Source organism: Clinocottus analis, unplaced genomic scaffold (assembly GCF_023055335.1).
Source record: "Clinocottus analis isolate CAN_PGR_092001 unplaced genomic scaffold, fCliAna1.0.p SCAF_23, whole genome shotgun sequence".
Lineage (NCBI taxonomy): Eukaryota > Metazoa > Chordata > Actinopteri > Perciformes > Cottidae > Clinocottus > Clinocottus analis.
Window position 1 is genome coordinate 2,077,501 of NW_027175965.1, and position 19,938 is coordinate 2,097,438.

Consider the following 19,938-nt stretch of genomic DNA (forward strand, 5'->3'; position numbering starts at 1 on the left):
CCCGCAGTGCGAGTCCTCTCTGGACGGACAGAGGGGTCGATGCTGGTGTGTGAACCCCTGGAACGGCAAGAAGATTTTAGGGTCGACCGACCTGCCTGCAGATGCCGAGTGCCCTTAAAGAGATCAACCACACAGTCAGATCTCTCTCTCTCTCTCACTCACACACACACACACACACACACACACACACACACACACACACACACACACACACACACACAAGAGAACAAAAAGAAGAAGTAAGCCACTGAATTTTCCTTTTTTTATAGCTGTTTATTTATTGATCTTGTCCATGGTGGTGTTTAATTCAGGTACACTGTCATTGCGGGTCTTCGGGTCCCAGCTACCCTGACCCCCCTGCCCCCACTCCTCCCCCACCTCTCTCCCTCACCTTCAAACACCCGTCCCAAAGAGAATAAAATATATCTATTTTTGTTTTTCTGAAAAGAAGATTTTAATATTGATGCATTTACTTCTACTCTACAGCCTTATTTATTTCAACTTTATTTCATGTGTATGTGTTGTTTGTAATTATTTTATAAGTATTTATATCATTTTTTTTGCCTTATTGTTATTATTATATTATTTTTATGGGTGTATAAAGTGTACATATGTATCTTGGCCCTGAGTAACTCCACTAATGAGTTGAGCTCGCTCTACCCTTAAGGAGTTGTCTGGAGGTTTGGTTTGTGACAAACCGAGCAAGAACAAAAGCACTGAGTTACCAAATGTCATTTAGAAGTACTTCTGAATGTTGTTTTTTATGATTGATTTTCACCTTGTTGCCATTGTTATGTATTTTATTTCATGTTTCTGATTTGACACATGATCAGCTCTTGTCAGTGAATGCAAAACTCTCAGTCGGGAATCCTTAAACAGTATACTCAGAAAACATTCCCCATGGTTCCATGGGGTTGCAGTTAGCATGACAGGCAGTGCCTCCCTGCGCCGCCTCTCAGACGGGTATTTCTACATTAACCTACCTCCAATATTTATGTGTCTGCTGTAAGTTGTGTTGATGTATCTGTCAAAAAAAAAAAAGAAAAGACTTGCTATAGTTTATTTTACATGTTGCTGTTCTCTCTGACCGGGAACACATGACCACAAAGAGCGAGTCCCCGCCTCTGCTCTTCATCTACATGCTGCTGTTGGAGAGAGAATTATTGTTTGTGTGAGTCTATTCCAAAGTGACAAACTGCTCACATGTGTGTATGTATACTTTTGTAATTGAGATGTAATGTAAGAAGAAAAAAAGGTGATATATTTAATAAAAACATTAACCTCAGCTATGTGCTCCTGGCCTCTCTTTCACCTCAGGTTTACTTTGTGCACAAACATCCATAGGTGCAAAACATCAGAATCCTAACAGCCTCATGCGGACATGATTCTGAAAGTCTCTGTGTAGATGCACTCCTGCACCACATTTTCTATATTTGGAGTTGCTTGTGTGCAGTGTTATCACGGGGATTTAAAGTGGAGGTCCTTGTCTAACTTTAGACAGTTCGCAGCTCCACGCTGCCTTTTGACCCGCTCTCTGTTTGCCTTGGTCGGGCACAGGAATTCGCCTCAACCTCTCGTGCCCACTGCCAGCCTGCCTGGCACCACCAGATTTATTTTTATTCTTTACAATTTGAACCTTTGCTTTATCCTTATTGACACATTCCAAGACTGAGGGGAGCCCGATTGCGTTCAAAGACTTCAACGGGAGTACATTTGTGTCCCGATTGCCTCCAGAAATGAAGCTGAGATGTTCAGCCTGTTGGTGACAACACAGGCCTCATTCTTCCAAGTGATTTTTTTTTTTTTTAAGTCTCGGGAGACATAAAAACAAACAATCAAAGACAGCATCTTAAAATGTGTTCACTTTTTATTTAAAAAAAAAAAGAAGAAACAAAAAGACATTAAATACAAATTATATTTTGAATCAAGATCATTTCTCAGAGAAAATAATAGCGGTGTGATTTCTAGTTTAAGTATTATGAACAGTTTGAATAATAATAATAATTAAAAAAAAACCTCTTTGAAGGATAAACTTGAAAAACAAAATACATTGACCCGTGAACAGAGAGATTCTTATAGCGTGACCAGCAGGGAAGAAATAATGATCAAAAATTCAAAAAAGTGACATGACAGATGTGTGACCGTGGCTCTGCACTAACGGACTGAGGCGGGATGGCTGGGTGTGCGTGGAGAGAAGTGACTTATTGAGGGGTGAGAGGGTCACCGGCCTGAAGAGGCAGGAAACTAAAATGACCATGAGACATGAGTGCCTGACTGACAAAGAGAGGCTGAAACTCGCCTGCTGGGCACAGAGCTTACAAATGACCCTGCTGAGCAACAGAAAGTAATAGTTCATTAAAAAAAAAAACATTCATTAGTGATTATATTCCCAAAAATACACTGAATCAAATACACTTTGCTGTGCAATTGTTGCCGAGTCACTGAATTGTCCATAAGAAAACCTAGTTTGGATCAGCTTATAATTCTTTCTTAGATAAATAATTTTATTTTTAAGTACTGTACATGATGTCTAGTCAGACACATAGCTGGCCAGGAAATAATATTAATAATAATATATAAAAAGACACACTTACAAATATGAGGGAGGGAATAGCTTAAACATATTTGTATGTATGTTCCTCCCCGTACATCAAGTCTTTGAATAGACGGGATAAAGCACCAACAGGTTGGTTGTAAGTGGCTGCTCTCTGTTAAAGGAAGTGTACAGCCGATTTCATGCTACCAAGCTACTGGGTGAGCATTCTTCATCGGCACTCTCTCCGCTGTTCAAGTCTTTACACAGGATGTGGGCAGGAAGCTCCTCGGGGAGGACTCCGCCTCCTCCCTCAGACCCCCTACCACTTGTTTGAATGCATATTTGGTGCTGTGTCCACCTTGTGGAGATTTGTTGGCATATGATCATACAAGCAATTTTTTTTTCTTCAAAGAAACAAAAACAACAACAACAAAAAGAAAGAAAATAGTTGCATTGAATGGAAAAATGGGGCTAAGGGACGAAGTTCGCTAAGTTGGCTGTCAGAAGTTCTGGTGTCGCTTCATTGTTGTTGTTTTTCCCTCTCCGATCTTTATTTCCCCCTCCTCCCTGGGTTATTATTGTTTTCTTACAGTATCACACTGTTTCATCTGACATTACCTCGAAGGAAAGGTACGCAGATGCATGTAGGTCCAATTGTCTTTAACTGCATGCATTGATGAGTAGCGGCGCAGCTAAAGTGCTTTAAGTGCTTGTGCTTGGGCTTGAAACATAGGGGCAGCTGGCACCTGTGGCGGGGCGGGCCGGTCACAACGGGCTCGCCCCGTTCAAACAAGCCTACACCAGGTTGCACCACTGACAGGAAAAGGACCGGAGGCTGGGAAGGGTGCCGGAGTGGGGACTAACAGTTTAAGTGGGTTTGAAGACGGGGACGGGGATCAGGCACAGACGAGGACAAAGTTTTAGTCGGGGGGTAACGATGTAGGAGTGGAGGGCACTGGAGCGGGCAAGGACGGGGATTGGACTTGGACAGGGACAAGGGACAGTACGTGGTGGGAAAAAGATGGAAGAGGCGAATCTGCAGGGCGCCGTGTGAGCCCCTCACAATTATACTCCACCAGCAATCTACCATTTGAGTTTTAAATACTGGAGAGTCACTGCAGTTACAGTGGACTCCATTGGAAACCAGGGGCAACACAAAAGTATAGAAATGTCCATGGAAACTCCTCAAACCACATGCAGCAGCAATAATCCACCTCTCCACTTTCCACGCATTCGTGCCGTGGCTAAATACACAACTTCTCTTTGTTGCCAGCACAGTTAGCGCTACGCTGCAAACATAAACAGCCAACTGTTCTCGCGACAATGAAAGCTGTGCCTTTCGCCAGATTTTGGAGGCCCGAGGGTCCGACTGAATCGACATTTCGTGTTTGCTTCGTTCTCCAATCGGATGCGTTTGGCTGTTATTTGGGGTCGTTTTGCACCAACCAATGAGAAGGAAGACTTTTCCGCAGAGTAACACAACGTTTTATCCGATTGATACAACAATAAGTAGTTTTTACAGTCATCAATGAAACAAGGCGCTAATGTTGGCACATGTTGTCCTCCAATTTGTCAGAGCCACATCTCAAGCCTGCAGGAAACAAGTATTTGATACTCAAAAGGTAGATTTTCAGTGAAGTATTTCTTTATTGGCGGTCTACAGGGGGTGAAGGGGAGGGGAGGCATGGAACGGTCTGTTTTATTTAAGGCACTGTAACTGCATGGTTTGCCTCCATCCCCTTCCCGATAGCAGGACGAGGGACAAGCCAGAGGCAGCAGGGAGGCCCTTTGGAGCTGGATAAGAAGCCAAAGTCCTGCCATCCCATAATCCTTCCCTTCAAAATGGACCCTGAGCCGGAAAGCGTTTACTTTTTTCTGCATTGTTTATAATGGAGCAGTGGCTGGGGATGGGCGGTCTGACATCTTTAAACTGAGCTTAGTGACTTACGGTATTCACACAAATAAACACTTTTGGGAAAGCGCACACTCGCTCGCCATCTTGCACAGACATGCAGCTGTGCACAAGTATGTTGTGCATGTGCTCACGCATTAGGACACACACACAGACTCTCGGTTACACACTCACAGACAGACGCACAATAAAAACGGTGGTGCGTTTTTTTTTTCTTCTTCGGGTCACAGTCACAAACAAGTCTTCTTTAAAGTGAGTGGAAAAGTCCCTTCTTTTCTGTCTCTCTAAAAGAATAGTGCAGATGGTAGGATTCTGTATTTCTTCCCCACCTTTCTTAGCTTTCAGCGTAATTATTTTTGTTTTAAAGAAAGGATAAAGGTTGCCTAGTGACAGATAGCCGTGACGGACAGGAGACTTGGCCGGTCGCTGAGGCTGTGCGCCACCCTTTCCCCTCCCCTCCCTTCCCCATCAGACCTGAAATCAAAGGCCCAAAGCCCCTTCAAATGTTTACATAAAACTACATGCAAGGGTAAAGGTTTTCTCTCTCTCTCTCTCTCTCTCTCTCTCTCTCTCTCTCTCTCTCTCTCTCTCTCTCTCTCTCTGTCTCTCTCCGTCTTCCTACCCCACCCATTCTCTGTGTTTCTCTCTCCGTCCACTCGTCGTCCCTCCGTCCTCTCATTTGCTCTCCAGGTTGTAGCACTGCGTCTCGCCCCGCTCCTTGCCGTCGTAGCCGGGCAGAGGCTGCCCGTATTTGTCCACGCACCAGCAGTAGCCCCGCCTCCTGCCTTTGGATGGACGGCACTGCGAAAAACAGGTCGGAGAAAAAATAATTAGCACGCCGCTTGTTTGCAGTTTAGCAAACACTTTGCAGAGATGAGCATGTACAGCCTTCAAAAGGGAAGGTTGGCAACAGACAGTTCCTGGACAAACATCTTTGAGACACGCTGACTGAAAACAGATTAGCGTTTCCAGGGTGAGGAGTTACCCTGACACAGCTTTATCAACACGACCCTCAACGTGGATGTGTTTATTATAATAAGACTCCATCGCTCTTTGTTGGCTTTTTCGATTTTGGATTGCCAAGTCACGCCTCAGCAGAACTCTCATGAGACAAAACGCCGTCGATCACGGGGAGGAATGCCCCGCTGTCTGGAGCTTTTAGGTGCTGTAACTATCAGAGAAAAACAGGACAGATGATGCAGCTGCTCGCCTCAAGAAGGACGATAACGAATGTATCAAGATCAGAGCGGGAGAGTATCGCACAAGCGTCCACGTGCAACCAGCATGCCGTTGGGTTCGTCCTCTCTGTCAGCTGTTTATTTATCAGGCGAACGGGCTCCTGACCGACGGGGGCAAGCGATGAAAAAGCAGCTTATTTTTGATAGAGAGGGGCAAGGAATGGGGAACTCACTGAGTGAGTTAGAGTGAAGGAGTGTGAAGGTAAACATGAAGTTGCTAAAGTATTTACCAAGGCCAAGGTTGGAGGGCTGCAAGGAAACCAGCGCTGCTATTCTGGGAAACTGGCAGAAACTAAAAATCATCTGGAGGTGATTATGGCCTGAGCGTGCACGAGCACACATCAGCAAACATGTAGGCGCACACAAACAAGAGTTGTATCTACTGTACATATATATGTACCCCCCACCAGCACACACATGCAGTAACATTAGATGTCCCACAGGGGGCAGTCCATAAGTATATATATATTTTTCTCTGTACACCAGGCCACTGGATTTAAATTGAAACAATGGCTTTGTGGTTCAGCTGCGTACTTTGAGGATGAAAGGACCAAACCAGTGGATTTGCATTTTTTAGCCCATTTACTACTAACCACTTGCCTTACCAGGTAGCCACTGGTCACCATCCATTTAAATGGCTGACTTTTGAATCCGCAATCCTCTATCGATAGAATCCTACATACATTGTTTGTGTGAGTTACAGACTTTTCACAATAATGTTATCTTCATCATGAGCACACAATGACTAATCTAAACCCGACTAAAGTAATGCAAACTGGATGTTAATGTGATGGACTCAAATTTCATGAGAGGACTTCATTCTCACATCCTAGACAGAAACAAAGGGAAACCAATGGCTGACATTCATGTCCAATCAAGACTGTCGGCGGCTAACTACACTGGTCCTTCGGTAAAAGGAGTTGTGTGTATAGGATCTAGTGGTGTGGTTGCCGATTGCATCCAACTGAATACCTCTCTTCTTACCCGTCCCTTTCCAAGAATGTTGGAGAACCACGGCGGCCTTCAGGTCATGTAAAAAATGCAAAAGGCTATCGCAAGTGTTTGGTTTGTCTGCTAGAAACAAGGCGATGCAACAGGGCGGATTCTGTGAAGAGAACCAATTCTCCATGTAAATGTAAAGAGCTAGCCTTACGAAAACACAATGACTCTTAGTTCCAGGTGAATATAAGCCAATAAAGATAAGTTTGATATTCCATTTTTTTGCCACTAAATTTCACACACTGTACCTTTAAAAGCTTAAAACGACCTATATGCATGTTTTGCTGACAACCTCTTGATGTTCATTACATCCCCTTAATTTGAAAGATGCATTTGTCCTAAATGCATTATTTATGTTTTTTTAATTTGCATACATTGACGAATCATTGAGAATCTTCCTTGTCGATAGGAGGAGCAGTGAATCAGATCACAAACCAGCTTGGAAGTAGCGCGACAATGTGTGCACAAGTGCAAAACACCGGGCGACCACTAGCCTAGCTTAGCATAAAGACTGGAATCAACAGGTTACGTTTGAATATAACCACTACAATCACGATACACCATCAGGTAGAGGCCAACTTGTTTTGGCACCTTTGGCTAGCTTATGTTCCCACGGGCACAAAAAGGGACGGCCTTTCAGGGCGGAAGCCCCAAAGAGGACCCACCCTCTATGGAGATATAAAAAGGCTTGTTTTAGGCTTATTGTGAGGGGAGAAAATATTAAAACATTCTATTTTTATTCATAAAGGCAGTGACATGTGACGGTAAGCATAATATTTGTCTTGGTCATTACAGCTAACTAAGAAGTGGGCCTTAAGTTATAAAAGGTGGAGCACCCCTGCACTTTGTACTCCCTCCAACTATCTTTGGGGATATTTCCCAAAATGCTAAAAAAAAAAAAAAAGTAACTAGAGTATCGCAATACTCAGGGCACTGCATTGCAGGCGACTGCGCTGCGACGCAGAAGCAGACAGACGGACAGAATTTAGAGTGTGACCAGGTGTCTGTTTCCGGCGTCTTCAACATCCACGTGCAGCCTGAGTGCATGATCAAAGGCAGCTTTATAGAGACAGAGGCCTATTAAAATACCTCACCAACAACTACTGCAGCAGTCTAGGGGCAAGTACGCAGCCCAACACGCCCCATTCTCACACACTAACATCATCAAGAAATTATTTTCGTTTTTTCTCCTTCCTCTCTTCCTCCTCTTGTGTCTTGCTCTCTCTCTCTCTCTCTCTCTCTCTCTCTCTCTCTCTCTCTCTCTCTCTCTCTCTCTCTCTCTCTCTCTCTCTCTCTCTCTCTTCCTTCAATTCTCCCTCAGGGTGCCATCGTCTGAGTCTGCGGCCAACTTCTATTTTAGCCCTGACCCAGTGGACGAGACTGCGGAGAGGAGCTTAACATTGTGTTCCTCTGCTCTGGTTAATGATGATGGAGTCTTGTTTGTGCTCAGTGTGTGTGTGTGTGTGTGTGTGTGTGTGTGTGTGCGTGTGTGTGTGTGTGTGTTTGTGAGTTGAAAAGCCAAAGGAGAGGCGGAAGGGAGAGGAAGAGCAAAATGTGCATGTGTGCATTCCCCTGTTGCTTGGCTACCTTTGAATTTCCGCTCAGTCTCTCTTTCATCTGAGAACTATTAGCAGTCATCTCAAGCAATCCTTTTCCTTTACGGCTTGAATCTACACACACACACACACACACACACACACACACACACACACACACACACACACACACACGCAGTCGGAGAATGTCAAAGCCAAACGTTTGCTGAGGACTGCATGTCATTTGACAAAGACTGATATACGTTTTTTCTACCCTTTGTTTTAAACATTACTTGTTTCCTTAAAAAATACAAACTAATCCTCAAAGACTATTAACAATCTTTCGACACTTACCACCTGTTGCTTTGCTTCATGGCGATAAACAGAACATTTTCTATGGATATTTTATTAGATTTACTCAAATATACTCAGCTTTTGTAGGAGTATTCCCTCACGGTGCTCACTAATCCAAGCATTCTGACACTGGCCCTGCGTGGTCCACATGGCCGTCACTAAAAAAGCCCATTTCATCTGCCCCACAGATACTCATAGACACACACACACACACACACGCACATAATGCCGCCTTTATGGGGTGTGTATGCGCGTGTGTTGTCTGTATGAATGTGTGCTCTCAGTCTTTATAACTAATAGCAGCGCCGCAGGGCTCTTTGGACGTTTAAAAGAGCTGAGTCTGACCACAGAATAAACACAAGCTCATAAAATGCAATGTGTGTTTAGGGGCACACATTTATGTATTGGTGTAAGAGGGTGCATCTGTGTGTGTGTGTGTGTGTGTGTGTGTGTGTGTGTGTGTGTGTGTGTGTGTGTGTGTGTGTGTGTAAGTGCATAGGGGGCAGATGCAGGATATTGCGTTTTCTGAAAAATAGTTTAATGAGAAGCCAAGTGAATAGTTTTAGAAGAATGAAAGCCACACAAACTCCAAAACAGAAGCCCAAAAATCCATATCTGTTATGAATATATGTGGACATTGTCAGATTACGATCCTCGCAGCCTCAAAGTACAAACTGGAGTAAAATATCAGTCATTAATAAAAAGTGATTATTTTCTGAAGCCTTAAAACAAGTCATGATGGGGTATCAAACTGTAATACTCTTTGTATATGTCTGTAAAATCAGAATCTTTGGCCTTTACTTATAATAACTTTTGTTTTTTTAATCTCCCTAATGCATTGACATTTTTGGTAGAAAACATATTTATACTCTCAAACTACCGTATCGTCAAGAAATAGTTTTAGCAGTATTGTAACTCAGTTACCGCCTTGGCGTGGTAAAATATGACTATTATGCAACAGCCTTGGCAAAAAAAAGAAGACATCCCCAAGTGAGAAGGAAGGCGAGGTGGATGCGAAATCCAGGGAGGGAACGGAACGAAAGAGAGAGAGAGAGAGAGAGAGAGAGAGAGAGAGAGAGAGAGAGAGAGAGAGAGAGAGAGAGAGAGAGAGAGAGAGAGACAGAGTGAAAATAGATGTCTGGGTCCCCGAAGGTTGGCCAGTTATTATAAAGCCATTGTGGTTGGTGTGTACGTTTCCACAGATCCTTCTGAGTCACGCTCAATAAGTCAGTCCTTATGGGCCTGGCAGTCGGGACACAGTGAGGGAGGAGGGATCAGGGTAAGCAGGCACCTGGCTCACATCCTTAACCCACTGACTTCTCCTCCTTCTCCTCCTCCTCCTCTTCCTCCTCCTCCTCCTCTCACTCACTCACACACATACACTCTTAACTCTGAAAGAGCACAGAGAGAAATGCAGACACTGTCGTCCCATTCAAAACCGTCTGCGGGGTGATTCCTGGCCAAACAAGGAAGGAAAAGCCAGGTGGGCGGAAGGGCAGGATGGACCGAATGATGGAGCGGGCAGGAAGAACAAAAGATTGGGTGGATGACTGTAGGGCAGGGCACAATGGGGGTAATGATGGGTGGGTGAAATGATGAATAAGAGAGAGAGGAGAGAGAGAGAGAGAGAGAGAGAGAGAGAGAGAGAGAGAGAGAGAGAGAGAGAGAGAGAGAGTGACAGGGAGGAAGAGCGAGAGAGACAGACAGAAAGAGAAGAAAAGTGAGTATGAGACTTTGAGGGGTGTAATGAGTGGGTCAGTGTTGGGCATGCGTGACCTGAACTGGGATACTGGGCTAATTCATATAACTGCTGCTAAAAATAGGTTTCTCCGTAGGCGAGGTAGGGCTTACACTGCTCAACCTTCTCCTACACTGCTGGGGCACTCGTATTACCAGCAACATGTACACTGGAAACCAAACACATGCATGCCTTTGACTTTTCCCTTGTGATAGCTGACCCGTAACACAATATTCAACCTTCTATTTAATCCTTTTATTTTCAAAACTCAGTCTTAAAAAGGTGGTTGTTAAAAAAGTCCTTCATGTAGATTACAATGGATTTAAACAGTGAGTAGTATTCTGAATGGAAAAGCGTCAGACAGTGTTCTTTAACGTTCCTTCAAAAGAGATTGATCAGGTGTGCAGAGCTCAGAAAGTCTGTGGAACATCACAGCAGGCCTTTCAAAGCGCCTTCGCGTGCGGCCGCGCTGAACAGCTGGGAACACTCCAGGCATGGTAAGACAACACATTGCAAAAACTATGACATTGCGAGTCCCCCGTTTGCTCGGTACATTCAAATAGTCACAAGCGCCAAATGTGAAGAGTGACAAATGACAGCGGTGTGTGTACAGCCATACTTTGGCAGAGCTCAGTATGTTAGCAGCATACTGATGACTATGAGCAGACAGTAAGGAAAAAAAAAAACGTTGCTGCAGGAGAGCTATCGAAAGTTTCTATGATCTTTTTCTTCTGCTGTGAAAACGTATCACCAAATGAGCCAACATGAATCTAACCCGACCTCAGATGCTTTTCTTTTCCAGAAACCCAAAATGCTTATTAAGAACTCTGGACCTTTTTCTAAATAAAATACCTCTTCCTGCAGTGAGTACTTTCCAGTCGCACTGCAACTATTAGTGCAGAGTCTGCAGTACTACTTAAGATCACATACTGGTCAAATATCCCAGATCAGACTCCTGCTAAACATCTGTATTCATTCATTGTAAAAGCAATAAGTGGTTGCTGCCCAATATCACCGGGACGGGATTGAAACAATATCAATGTAGCTGGATTCCTTCTTACATCTGAAAAACGAAACGAAAGATTTTCCACTTCTGCAAGTCTCCCACGATGACTCTGTGTAATTGTTTCTTTGTGTGGAAACCATCACAGTTATCTACTGTTTTCTAATCCATTTTGAGGAATGCACAAAGGACTTATGTTATGTATAGTTCTTATTTTACTACTAATCTTTCCTTTCTGGTCCTACTTGGTTAAAAAAAATGATTCCTGGCACTGTTTTTTGGAAAATGAAAGATGGAACTAACAGCTCTCACCAGCCACCTTTCAACCGTTCCTAAGCATTTGGTATTAAAAGATTCCGGGTGGAGTATCACTTTGAAATCCTAAGGCAGCTTGTGTATCATGTGTATGGTTATGCCCTTATTTCCTCTGCTCAGTCCTTCACCCATCAACCCCTTCAACCCTCCCTCCGCTTCTCCCCCCTTGCTCCCTTCTTTTCACAGTATTGTCACCCTAGACGGTTCACACGGTCTCCTCTTCGCTGTGTTTCCGGTCATAAATCTCTGCAACACACCGTGAAGGCACATCCCCTCGGATGAATTTAACACAACACCCTGCACCCCACCAGCCCTCTGAGAAAAGGGCGACAAGGGCTGGCACACTGCTGTGCGCACATACACACATTTACACACACACACACACACACACACACACACACACACTTAGACACTGAGCTGACACTTTCCTGGTAGGTATTTGTTGAAAGAATCCAGGAAAAGAACACAAAAGTGTCTGATTTTAATGAATATAACAATGGAACTGCACATTGGGGAAAGAGTGAGGTAGTAATCTGAGAGGATGATTTTATTGTGTATGTGTGTGTCTGTTATGGCTCGAGTTGGTCTCTGACTCATGGTGCTTGTGGCTTGTTTTTTTTATAGTGTTTTTTTTTGGTGACTCATGCATTTCTCAGAATGGGCTCTCGCTCCGTGGAATCCCTCCGATAAGGGTCCCGACCTCAGGAAATGGGATGGTGCTATTTATTTGACATCCCGTATGTCTTAACAATGCTCCACCGCACCTTCCATCCATCCTCAGCCGTCCCCGCCTCACCCCTCGCTCCCCTTATGGTCAGCACATCAGCCACCGGACTACTCCAAATGTAATTTAACTTCCTTGATTTTTTTTTTTCCCCGTCTCACAAATGAGCAGGCTATGGGTGGCCCAGAGTCTGCTGTACCGCGGACAAGAAAAACTAAACCAGTGACAGCCTGTTTGTTTTTCTTTACCTCACCAACAGCACCCCACACCTACACACCCTCACCAAAACTACCGCCATCAAACAAGCGCCATACATACACTCCCCTGCCGCCACATCTACCGTGCCACACACACTCCCAGACCACATTCTTACATCCCTACCCCCCACACTCTCCCACACCACACACCCACAAACACACCTGACCGACTTCATTTCCTGTGAGGCATGAGTCAGACGGCTGCAGTGCATTTACCGGAGTAATACATGGTTATTAGCCATTCTGATAATATAGTGTTGATGTGGCTGTCAAGGCAACCCGAGCTGCAAAAAAGAAAAAGAAAAAAGGGGGGATCGGGCATGTGTGAGTGGGTGGGATGAGTCGGAGAAGATTCTTTGTAAGTGTTCAGGCATGCGGTGGGTCTTTTCGCATGTCCGCAGGTGTGTGTGTTGAAGTGTGTGCGAGAAAGAGAGAGATGAAACAGAGTGGAGAGCCATTCACCTGTTTTTTCTTGTAGAAGCCCTTTCTGTCACAGTTGGGTATGCGGAAGCCCCTCGGATTGAGCACATTGCTGATTTTAAGACCGCTCAGGATGCTCTCCATCTCCCGCCGACACGGCCCCTAGTAAAATGACAAACATGACAAAATCCCGGCAACGCCAGTGTTACACACTAATCCCAACACAAACACGGACTCAAGGAACATGAATGTCCGTGTAATTATAGAAGTTCATGGTGACCATCTGAGTCTGTAAAAGTTCACCTCCTGAACCCTGAATGTCCCATTACCCCCCACCATGTACACTGTAACTTGATAACATATTTCTGCTTATTTAAACATTCGATACTTAGATTACCAGATATATAAAAATGTATAATCTTAAAGTCTTGTGCAGCTTTTTTAGTCCCCCGAAACGGTTATTTCTGGTAACTGTAAATGCTTTTTTAATTAAATATAAACTGTGCTTGTCTGAACAGCATCAAGTTACTGTGATGAATGATCCCACTGAGTCCGAAAAACAAGACGTTAACTTTCTGGTAAAATTGCTACCTTGTCTCACAAAATGTTTGATAGAATACAACTTAAATTATGTTGTTTAAATTATAGACGATAACCTAGAAGGCTGTGGTGTGTTTGACTACAAATTGCTCTGAAAAGCAATGTTTTGTCGAGCGATTTCCCATAGTGTTTGCATCTTGTGTTTTTCTTCACAGGCACGAGGCTGCAAGCACACCACATGTTGACAGTGATGCATTCTTGCAAACTGCATCCATGTGACATGGAGAGCAGTCTGCAGGGTTTTAAGTCCAACAAAGGGCCTTTTTCACAACGGACATTTTTCCTTCATATTTTTACTTAGTCATAGTAGGATGCACAACCATAACACTGCCCTGTAACTCCTAACAGGCAACAGTTGTGAAATACGACATACAAGTTAGCAATTAACGCTAGCTGAGTTGCAGTTTCCAGCCACTCTTTGTGAAACACTCTGGCCGTCCAAACACTTGCACACTTCGAGCTCTGTCTTTCAGAGATTAGGGCGCCACACTGACAAAACCAGCAGAATTCAATGCACTGAAAGTACCAGGATGGCGCACTGCAAACGGTCACTACTCGCACTAAACGGGCGCCATCTTGGCTACGTAGCGGAAGAGGAGGAGCCCTTTCCGCCAGCTTTTCATTAATTTATTTATATCCTCCTGCCGCGATTGTGAAGATGTCACAGTTTCCACATGGGTTAGAGAAAGGGGAACACAAGGGACAAAAATAGGGTAAGAAGTGCGTTCATTTTGTTAGTTTTAATTTTGCGGGTATCGCTAGCAGATTTGCGGACGTCACTTCCGGCTTAATTTTGCGGGTGCCGCGAACAGATTTGCGTCCGTCACTTCCGCCAATTGGTTAATGTAAGTGTTCCATTTAATACTGCGCTTATCAGCGACAGAGTGCACTACAGAAGTTAGTGCTCTGTATGAGAGTGCACTGTATTGCAGTGTACTTCGTAAAGTGTTCGGTAGTAGACACGGCCTCTGTGTGGCTCATAATGTAACGTACATTTTCGACACACATTTATTATTAATTTGTTAGCACTTACTACCTAGCAAAAAAACCCAAACATTTCAGCCTCTCGGACTCTATTCTCCTCTCTCGGTAAGGTCATGTTTTTGCTTGATAGACAGAAACAACAGTAGTAAACTAGTTAGCGAGAAAAAGCAATAGCAAGCTAAAAATTATTTTGCTGCTCAGTGGCGAGACTCTTTGTTTTGTAGTCAAAAGACCGACAGTATCAAGTTAAAATGTATATTTGTCAAATAGTAAATAATTTAAACAAAGTACAATGATATATAATTTTAATATATAAGAAGCTCGAGGAGCCACTAGCTAACGAGCTAACGGCTTTAAGCGAAGACAAACTTTCTTCTTACGTTTGTTTCGTGACATAAAAAAGGTCAGTTCTTTAAGTTACACAGCCAATCACTGTCTTAATGCCTCTACCTTTACTGTTCTTCCTCTATATAGCAACACAATAACCATTAAAACAGACTTCTCATATCGCCTTGGGGTGTAACTTACATACTCGGTCTCCCTCTTGTTCTCCAGGGAGAAGTTGTGCATGTCCATATTGGCTACTCCTGACACCGATTCCACCTTGTAGCTCTGAGTCTTCCTGCTCTGGTCCTTCTGGATCAGCTTGTTGTGCAGAGGAGGCCTGGTGTCCATCGACCCCCGGCTGTGGCTGCCCTTCGCGGTCGCCACGCCAGGCAACACTGGCGTGGTCGTGGTCACGTTCACGTTGGCGAAGCCTTCTGCCTGATGCCCACCGTTCTCTGAAGGGGTAAAGGTGAGTCATCAGTTTTCACATCACAAATAGTCTGTTTAAGATGTTTCATATTTAGTGAACGCTGGGGGGAAGCATCCAATTTACAGAGGATACAGATAAATAAATGATGTTTGGTGGCTGATTCTCTGTTTTTGCACCATTTTTGCACCACAAACACTCTTATCTGTCTTATTGATGTGACTTGAATAAGAATGAAGGTTTTATAAATCTGAAACTGTTTAGAACAGTCTTGGCACTGTAATTGTCCGGGTTTTGACAAGTCAACTGGTCTTAAATTAGCTTGATGCCGTTAAAGCAGTACATTTGCCCCTCTTTTTGTTTTCATTGATTTAAAATAACTTTAAATGGAGAATGTGCCACCTTTCTATGTGGATGACCAATCAATATTGATGATGAATGGAGCAGATTTAAGCTATGAATTCCTCAGTGTTATATAGAGAGAAAAAGCTAAGTTCTCGTGCTAGTAGCCGTGCATGCAGTGCCTAAATGCATCAGGATGCTGGCGTCCAAAGGATCCCCGCCGGCTGAACATCCGAGTCAGCAAAAACAATGTAGTTTCTTCCTTGCCTCTAACTACATCAAATGACGGTGCTGGATGCAGAAAGAACAGCATTTTTTTGCTAACTCAACTTTCTTTGTAAATATAGCATGCACTGAAGAATGTATTTGACAGAATTTGACATCCACATATGTATTGTGATATGTTACAATAAAACTCCATATGGTGCGAAAACAGACATCTACAAAACCTTCATTCACTTCTCAGCTATGATTTTACAAAAGCACTCTGATGCAACATTTTAATGTCAGCAGTGTTTGTGTTTCTTAATCCAACAGAGAAGTATTGACTGCTTAAGAGAGGCCTGTTTAAAAGAGATAAAATAAAGTTAGCTCATTGCCTTGTGGGCTGTTTGGAGCCAAAGTTGAAGCCAAGTAATAAACAGAAACATGACGACTTTATATCCACAAATTTCCACAGCATGCAGACCAAGAGATAGTCACAGAGAGAAACTGAGTGTAAACCAGACTATTTAAGGCTGCTTTCAAGAAGAACATGTTGTGTTGTATCTATAGAGAAGGGGAAACAGGTATTGGGGCAGAAAGAGGAAGAGGTTAGGGCACTAAGAGGTAAAGTGGAAGACGAGGGAGCAGATGTATTAATAGCCTGTGGTGCTGGCAAAGATTCCAGTCAAATCGTTAAAGACCGAGTGGGCCCCATCTGACCGAAAGGGAGAGAGGAGGGGGCTCTAAACACTCCGCCCTAATATAGGAGAGGACCAAACTACCAGCCGTGTGCCACCCGGTCAACCACGTCGCCGATGGGCCACAGTCGGAAGAGCTAACTGAGCTCACCGACGTCCTGTGGAGGCCGAGGGACGATGGGAACACACATGCAGCGGCTCACACACAACCAAACAGTTTTATAACGTTAACTCAAAGCAGATTTTGTGCTTGAGAGCTGCGGTGAGGGCGGCGGACGGGCATGTAGGGGTGTAGCTTGTGTGGGCAGGCAGGCTGGCAGCCCACCCTTTCTCTGTGACCACCTGATCAATTAGTGACGTGATTGGGCTCCACAGTCTCCCAGGCATCCCAGAACTTAGAATAACAACGATGTCAACAACAACATCAACTGGAACAAGACAGCGCCAGAAACGAACAGTGATCTTTGACCTGATTTAGCCTCCACATGGTTTTTCTGAACCCTGCAAAAAATGGACATAAATGTCCATAATCAAAGTCAGAAATATTTAGCCCTTATTTCAGATTCCTGCAAGCATTCTTTTTTATTGTCAATATAAACTTTTATATAACCTTTCAAGAAAGTCTTGGGCGTTTTAGATAAACACATTACGCAATTTGTTTGTATAATGGGACAGGGGTAAACAGCACAAACTGCGGTGAGGAGAGCTTGTAAATGTCTGGGAGGAGAGGCTGCTCTGGAGCTGCATGGGGACCGATGGTGGTGGAACCGCTGGGCTGCACTGACACACTCTGACCAACAGGGGCACTTAGGATCATTTCCCACATTTCCAATAGTGGAGATACTGGAAATAAGCATGCATTGAAACCTGTCTCACTGCTGTGTTGGACAAAAGAGATACAATTATATAAAATGACAGAAGAAGTAGAAGAAGGAGAAGAAGTAAAGAGAGAAACATACAAGCTAAGTGGCAGGAAGTGAAAAAGTAAGAGAGTGAGTGTGAACTTGCATGTGTGTGTGTGTGTGTGTGTGTGTGTGTGTGTGTGTGTGTGTGTGTGTGTGTGTGTGTGTGTGTGCGTGTGCATGTGTTGTGTGTGCTGGTGGAGGCATGAGCATGTCTGTGTGTGGATGACAATGTGACTGTTGAGTGCTTGCACACCACACATTGCTTTGGCCAAACCAAATAACTAGGAAGAAGAAAACACACACGGAGGCTCCTGGAGGCCTGACGTCAGCCGTGCCTAAACACACAACAGTGTGTATTCACATGTAGGTGGCATGTGTGCCATGTCACCAGTGTGAGCAGCATGCATCCATTCACACAAAACACCGTGCAGATATGAGGTCTCTCAACAATATATCTGCAGGATGGCATGTAATGATACAATATGTTTGAACTCATTGGTATTTGTTGTGTATTTGAGTGTGTTTGATGCTTATGGGGAACTCAAAAAAATGCCCCTCCTCCCCCACTCCTGATTTGCCACACACCCGAGATGTTTTGGCCCACATCCTGGATCAGGAAAGCAGCAGCACATATTTTCATGCTGTGTACAAAAATCCATGAGCTTTACTTGAAGGAAAATAAGGACATTACAGAAGACAAGGCCATGGTGTGCGCTCGGCCTCAGCTAAATACTGTATACTTACAGTATGTATGTGGCATTCCTTAACTATTGGTTTGAGGAAGCCAAGCTGTGTGTGTGTGTGTGTAGGTGTGTGTGTGTGTCTGTGCGCGCGCGCGCGTGTGTGTGTGTGTGTGAGCGTGCGTGCGTGCGCACTTGTGGCCGTGTGTGTGTTAGTGAGAAGGAGTTTTCTTAAAACAATCTGCAAACGGAAAAACGACAATCTTTTAATTCCTTCATCTTAATTTAAGCAGGATGGTCCATAGATGTGCGCACATGGAAAAAGAACGTGTCCGCCTGGTGGGAAAGCGAAGATTAATTGCTGCGTAAACCTCCAACCCTTAGCTGGTGTTACCCTCTCAAACTTTCAGAAGCCTATGGGATTTTTTTTTGGCGATTCCATCACTGTTCAATGTCAAGTCCTCCTTCTGAAACCCCGCGACTAAAACAGTGCTTTACATTGTGGCATGCTGCAAAACAGCGCACTGAAAAAAAATCATCATGCATCATTATTTTATCCGCAATCAATACAACGCACTTAATCGTTTTTTTTTTTCCATGAGCAGGGAACACCACGGACAACACATCATGCGGATAGCTCCTGTCAAATGAACTAAATAACAACAACACGCGCGCGCACTCACTCACTCACACACACACACACACACACACACACACACACACACACACACACACACACACACACACACACACAAAGAACATGAATGTCAACAAACGGGAGCACCGCGCCGTCTCACCTTGTTTTTGCGCCGGTATGAGAATGCTGTTGAGTTTCTTGGACGCGGCGCTGGAGCACACTCCCCGTCCCTCCAGCAGAGCCTGCAGGGGTCGGCTCTCCCCCGGCTTGTGCTGACAGGTCAAGCCGGAGCCACAGCGCGCCGTGTACACTCCACACGCCAGTCCCTCGCCGAAAGCGCACGTCATGCAGCATCCGCAGCCGGGCTCCCTCACGCGCTCGGCGCAGTCCTTCGGCAGCGGCTTGCACTGCAGCAGCGCCCCGGCGTCGCAAGGCTCGCATCGGACCACCGGCCCCGCGGTGCCGGCGAGCCCGGTGAACGCAGCCAGTGCCGCGGCAAGACAGAGCACGCAGAGACCGGGCATTCTGCCGATTAAGCTGGTCACAAAGGGACAGTATGCGAGTTGTCGCGGAGGCTTAAGGGGACTTTCTGTGACACAGCGAGCCGGCTGGCCTTCTCCATCTGTATTTTCTTTTACGCGAACTTCTCATTTTATACAGGCGGAAAAAGAGCCAACAAGTCACACCCTCCTCCGTATGAATAATGTAAACGGAGAGCCCCGATATGAGGGACCGCTACATCCAGTCACAAGAGAGGGCTGCTCAGACCTTCTTCTCTTTTTAATCCCTTATAATAATTTACTGTGAGCTGATCATCTGCCATGCTCACTTATAAAAGCAAAGGTGTTTGTTTCCATCTGGAAATGTGGCCTCTTGTCAAAAGACAAGGCAAGTACAGGCAGCTGCAGACAGCAGCACAACTGTGTTGGTTACATTTTCCTTACTCTCAGTGGTATTGATAACATATTTTATGTTACAGGAAAAAGGGGCACATATGCAGATTTCCACCAGAAGATAAATATGCTGCACTGGGGGAAGATTTCCTCTGCGTTGACTGTTCCTAAACCTGTGAAGGTTTCCACACCACTGGCCACATCCCCTGC

At 44.6% G+C, this 19,938-nt stretch overlaps 2 protein-coding genes across 2 annotated transcripts in view; one reads left to right on the plus strand and one right to left on the minus strand.

The window, feature by feature from the left end:
* The window catches only part of LOC137793438 (insulin-like growth factor-binding protein 1), a 2,898-nt gene extending 1,644 nt beyond the window's left edge, over positions 1 to 1,254 (plus strand). The window contains exon 4 of the mRNA XM_068589595.1: positions 8 to 1,254. Within this exon, the coding sequence (XP_068445696.1) occupies positions 8 to 118 (111 nt within the window). The 3' untranslated portion in view covers positions 119 to 1,254. The remainder of the gene's footprint in view (positions 1 to 7) is intronic.
* A 595-nt stretch (positions 1,255 to 1,849) lies between these two features.
* LOC137793437 (insulin-like growth factor-binding protein 3) lies at positions 1,850 to 19,443 on the minus strand. Its single transcript, XM_068589594.1, has 4 exons — positions 18,996 to 19,443; positions 15,144 to 15,397; positions 13,074 to 13,193; positions 1,850 to 5,249 (listed from the first exon to the last, which is right to left on the minus strand). The coding sequence occupies exons 1-4, from the start codon at positions 19,357 to 19,359 to the stop codon at positions 5,124 to 5,126; spliced, it is 864 nt and encodes a 287-aa protein (XP_068445695.1). The 5' UTR covers positions 19,360 to 19,443; the 3' UTR covers positions 1,850 to 5,123.
* Positions 19,444 to 19,938: the final 495 nt, after the last annotated feature.

Bases quoted from the DNA above. Each gene is read 5' to 3' on its own strand.
- LOC137793437 (XM_068589594.1), bottom strand. From the start codon at position 19,359: ATGCCCGGTCTCTGCGTGCTCTGTCTTGCCGCGGCACTGGCTGCGTTC. The intron at 15,398-18,995 runs GTGAGACGGCGC...TTACCCCTTCAG, and splicing joins CATACCGGCGCAAAAACAAG to AGAACGGTGGGCATCAGGCA. The intron at 5,250-13,073 runs GTGAATGGCTCT...TGTTTTTCGCAG, and splicing joins GCTTCTACAAGAAAAAACAG to TGCCGTCCATCCAAAGGCAG.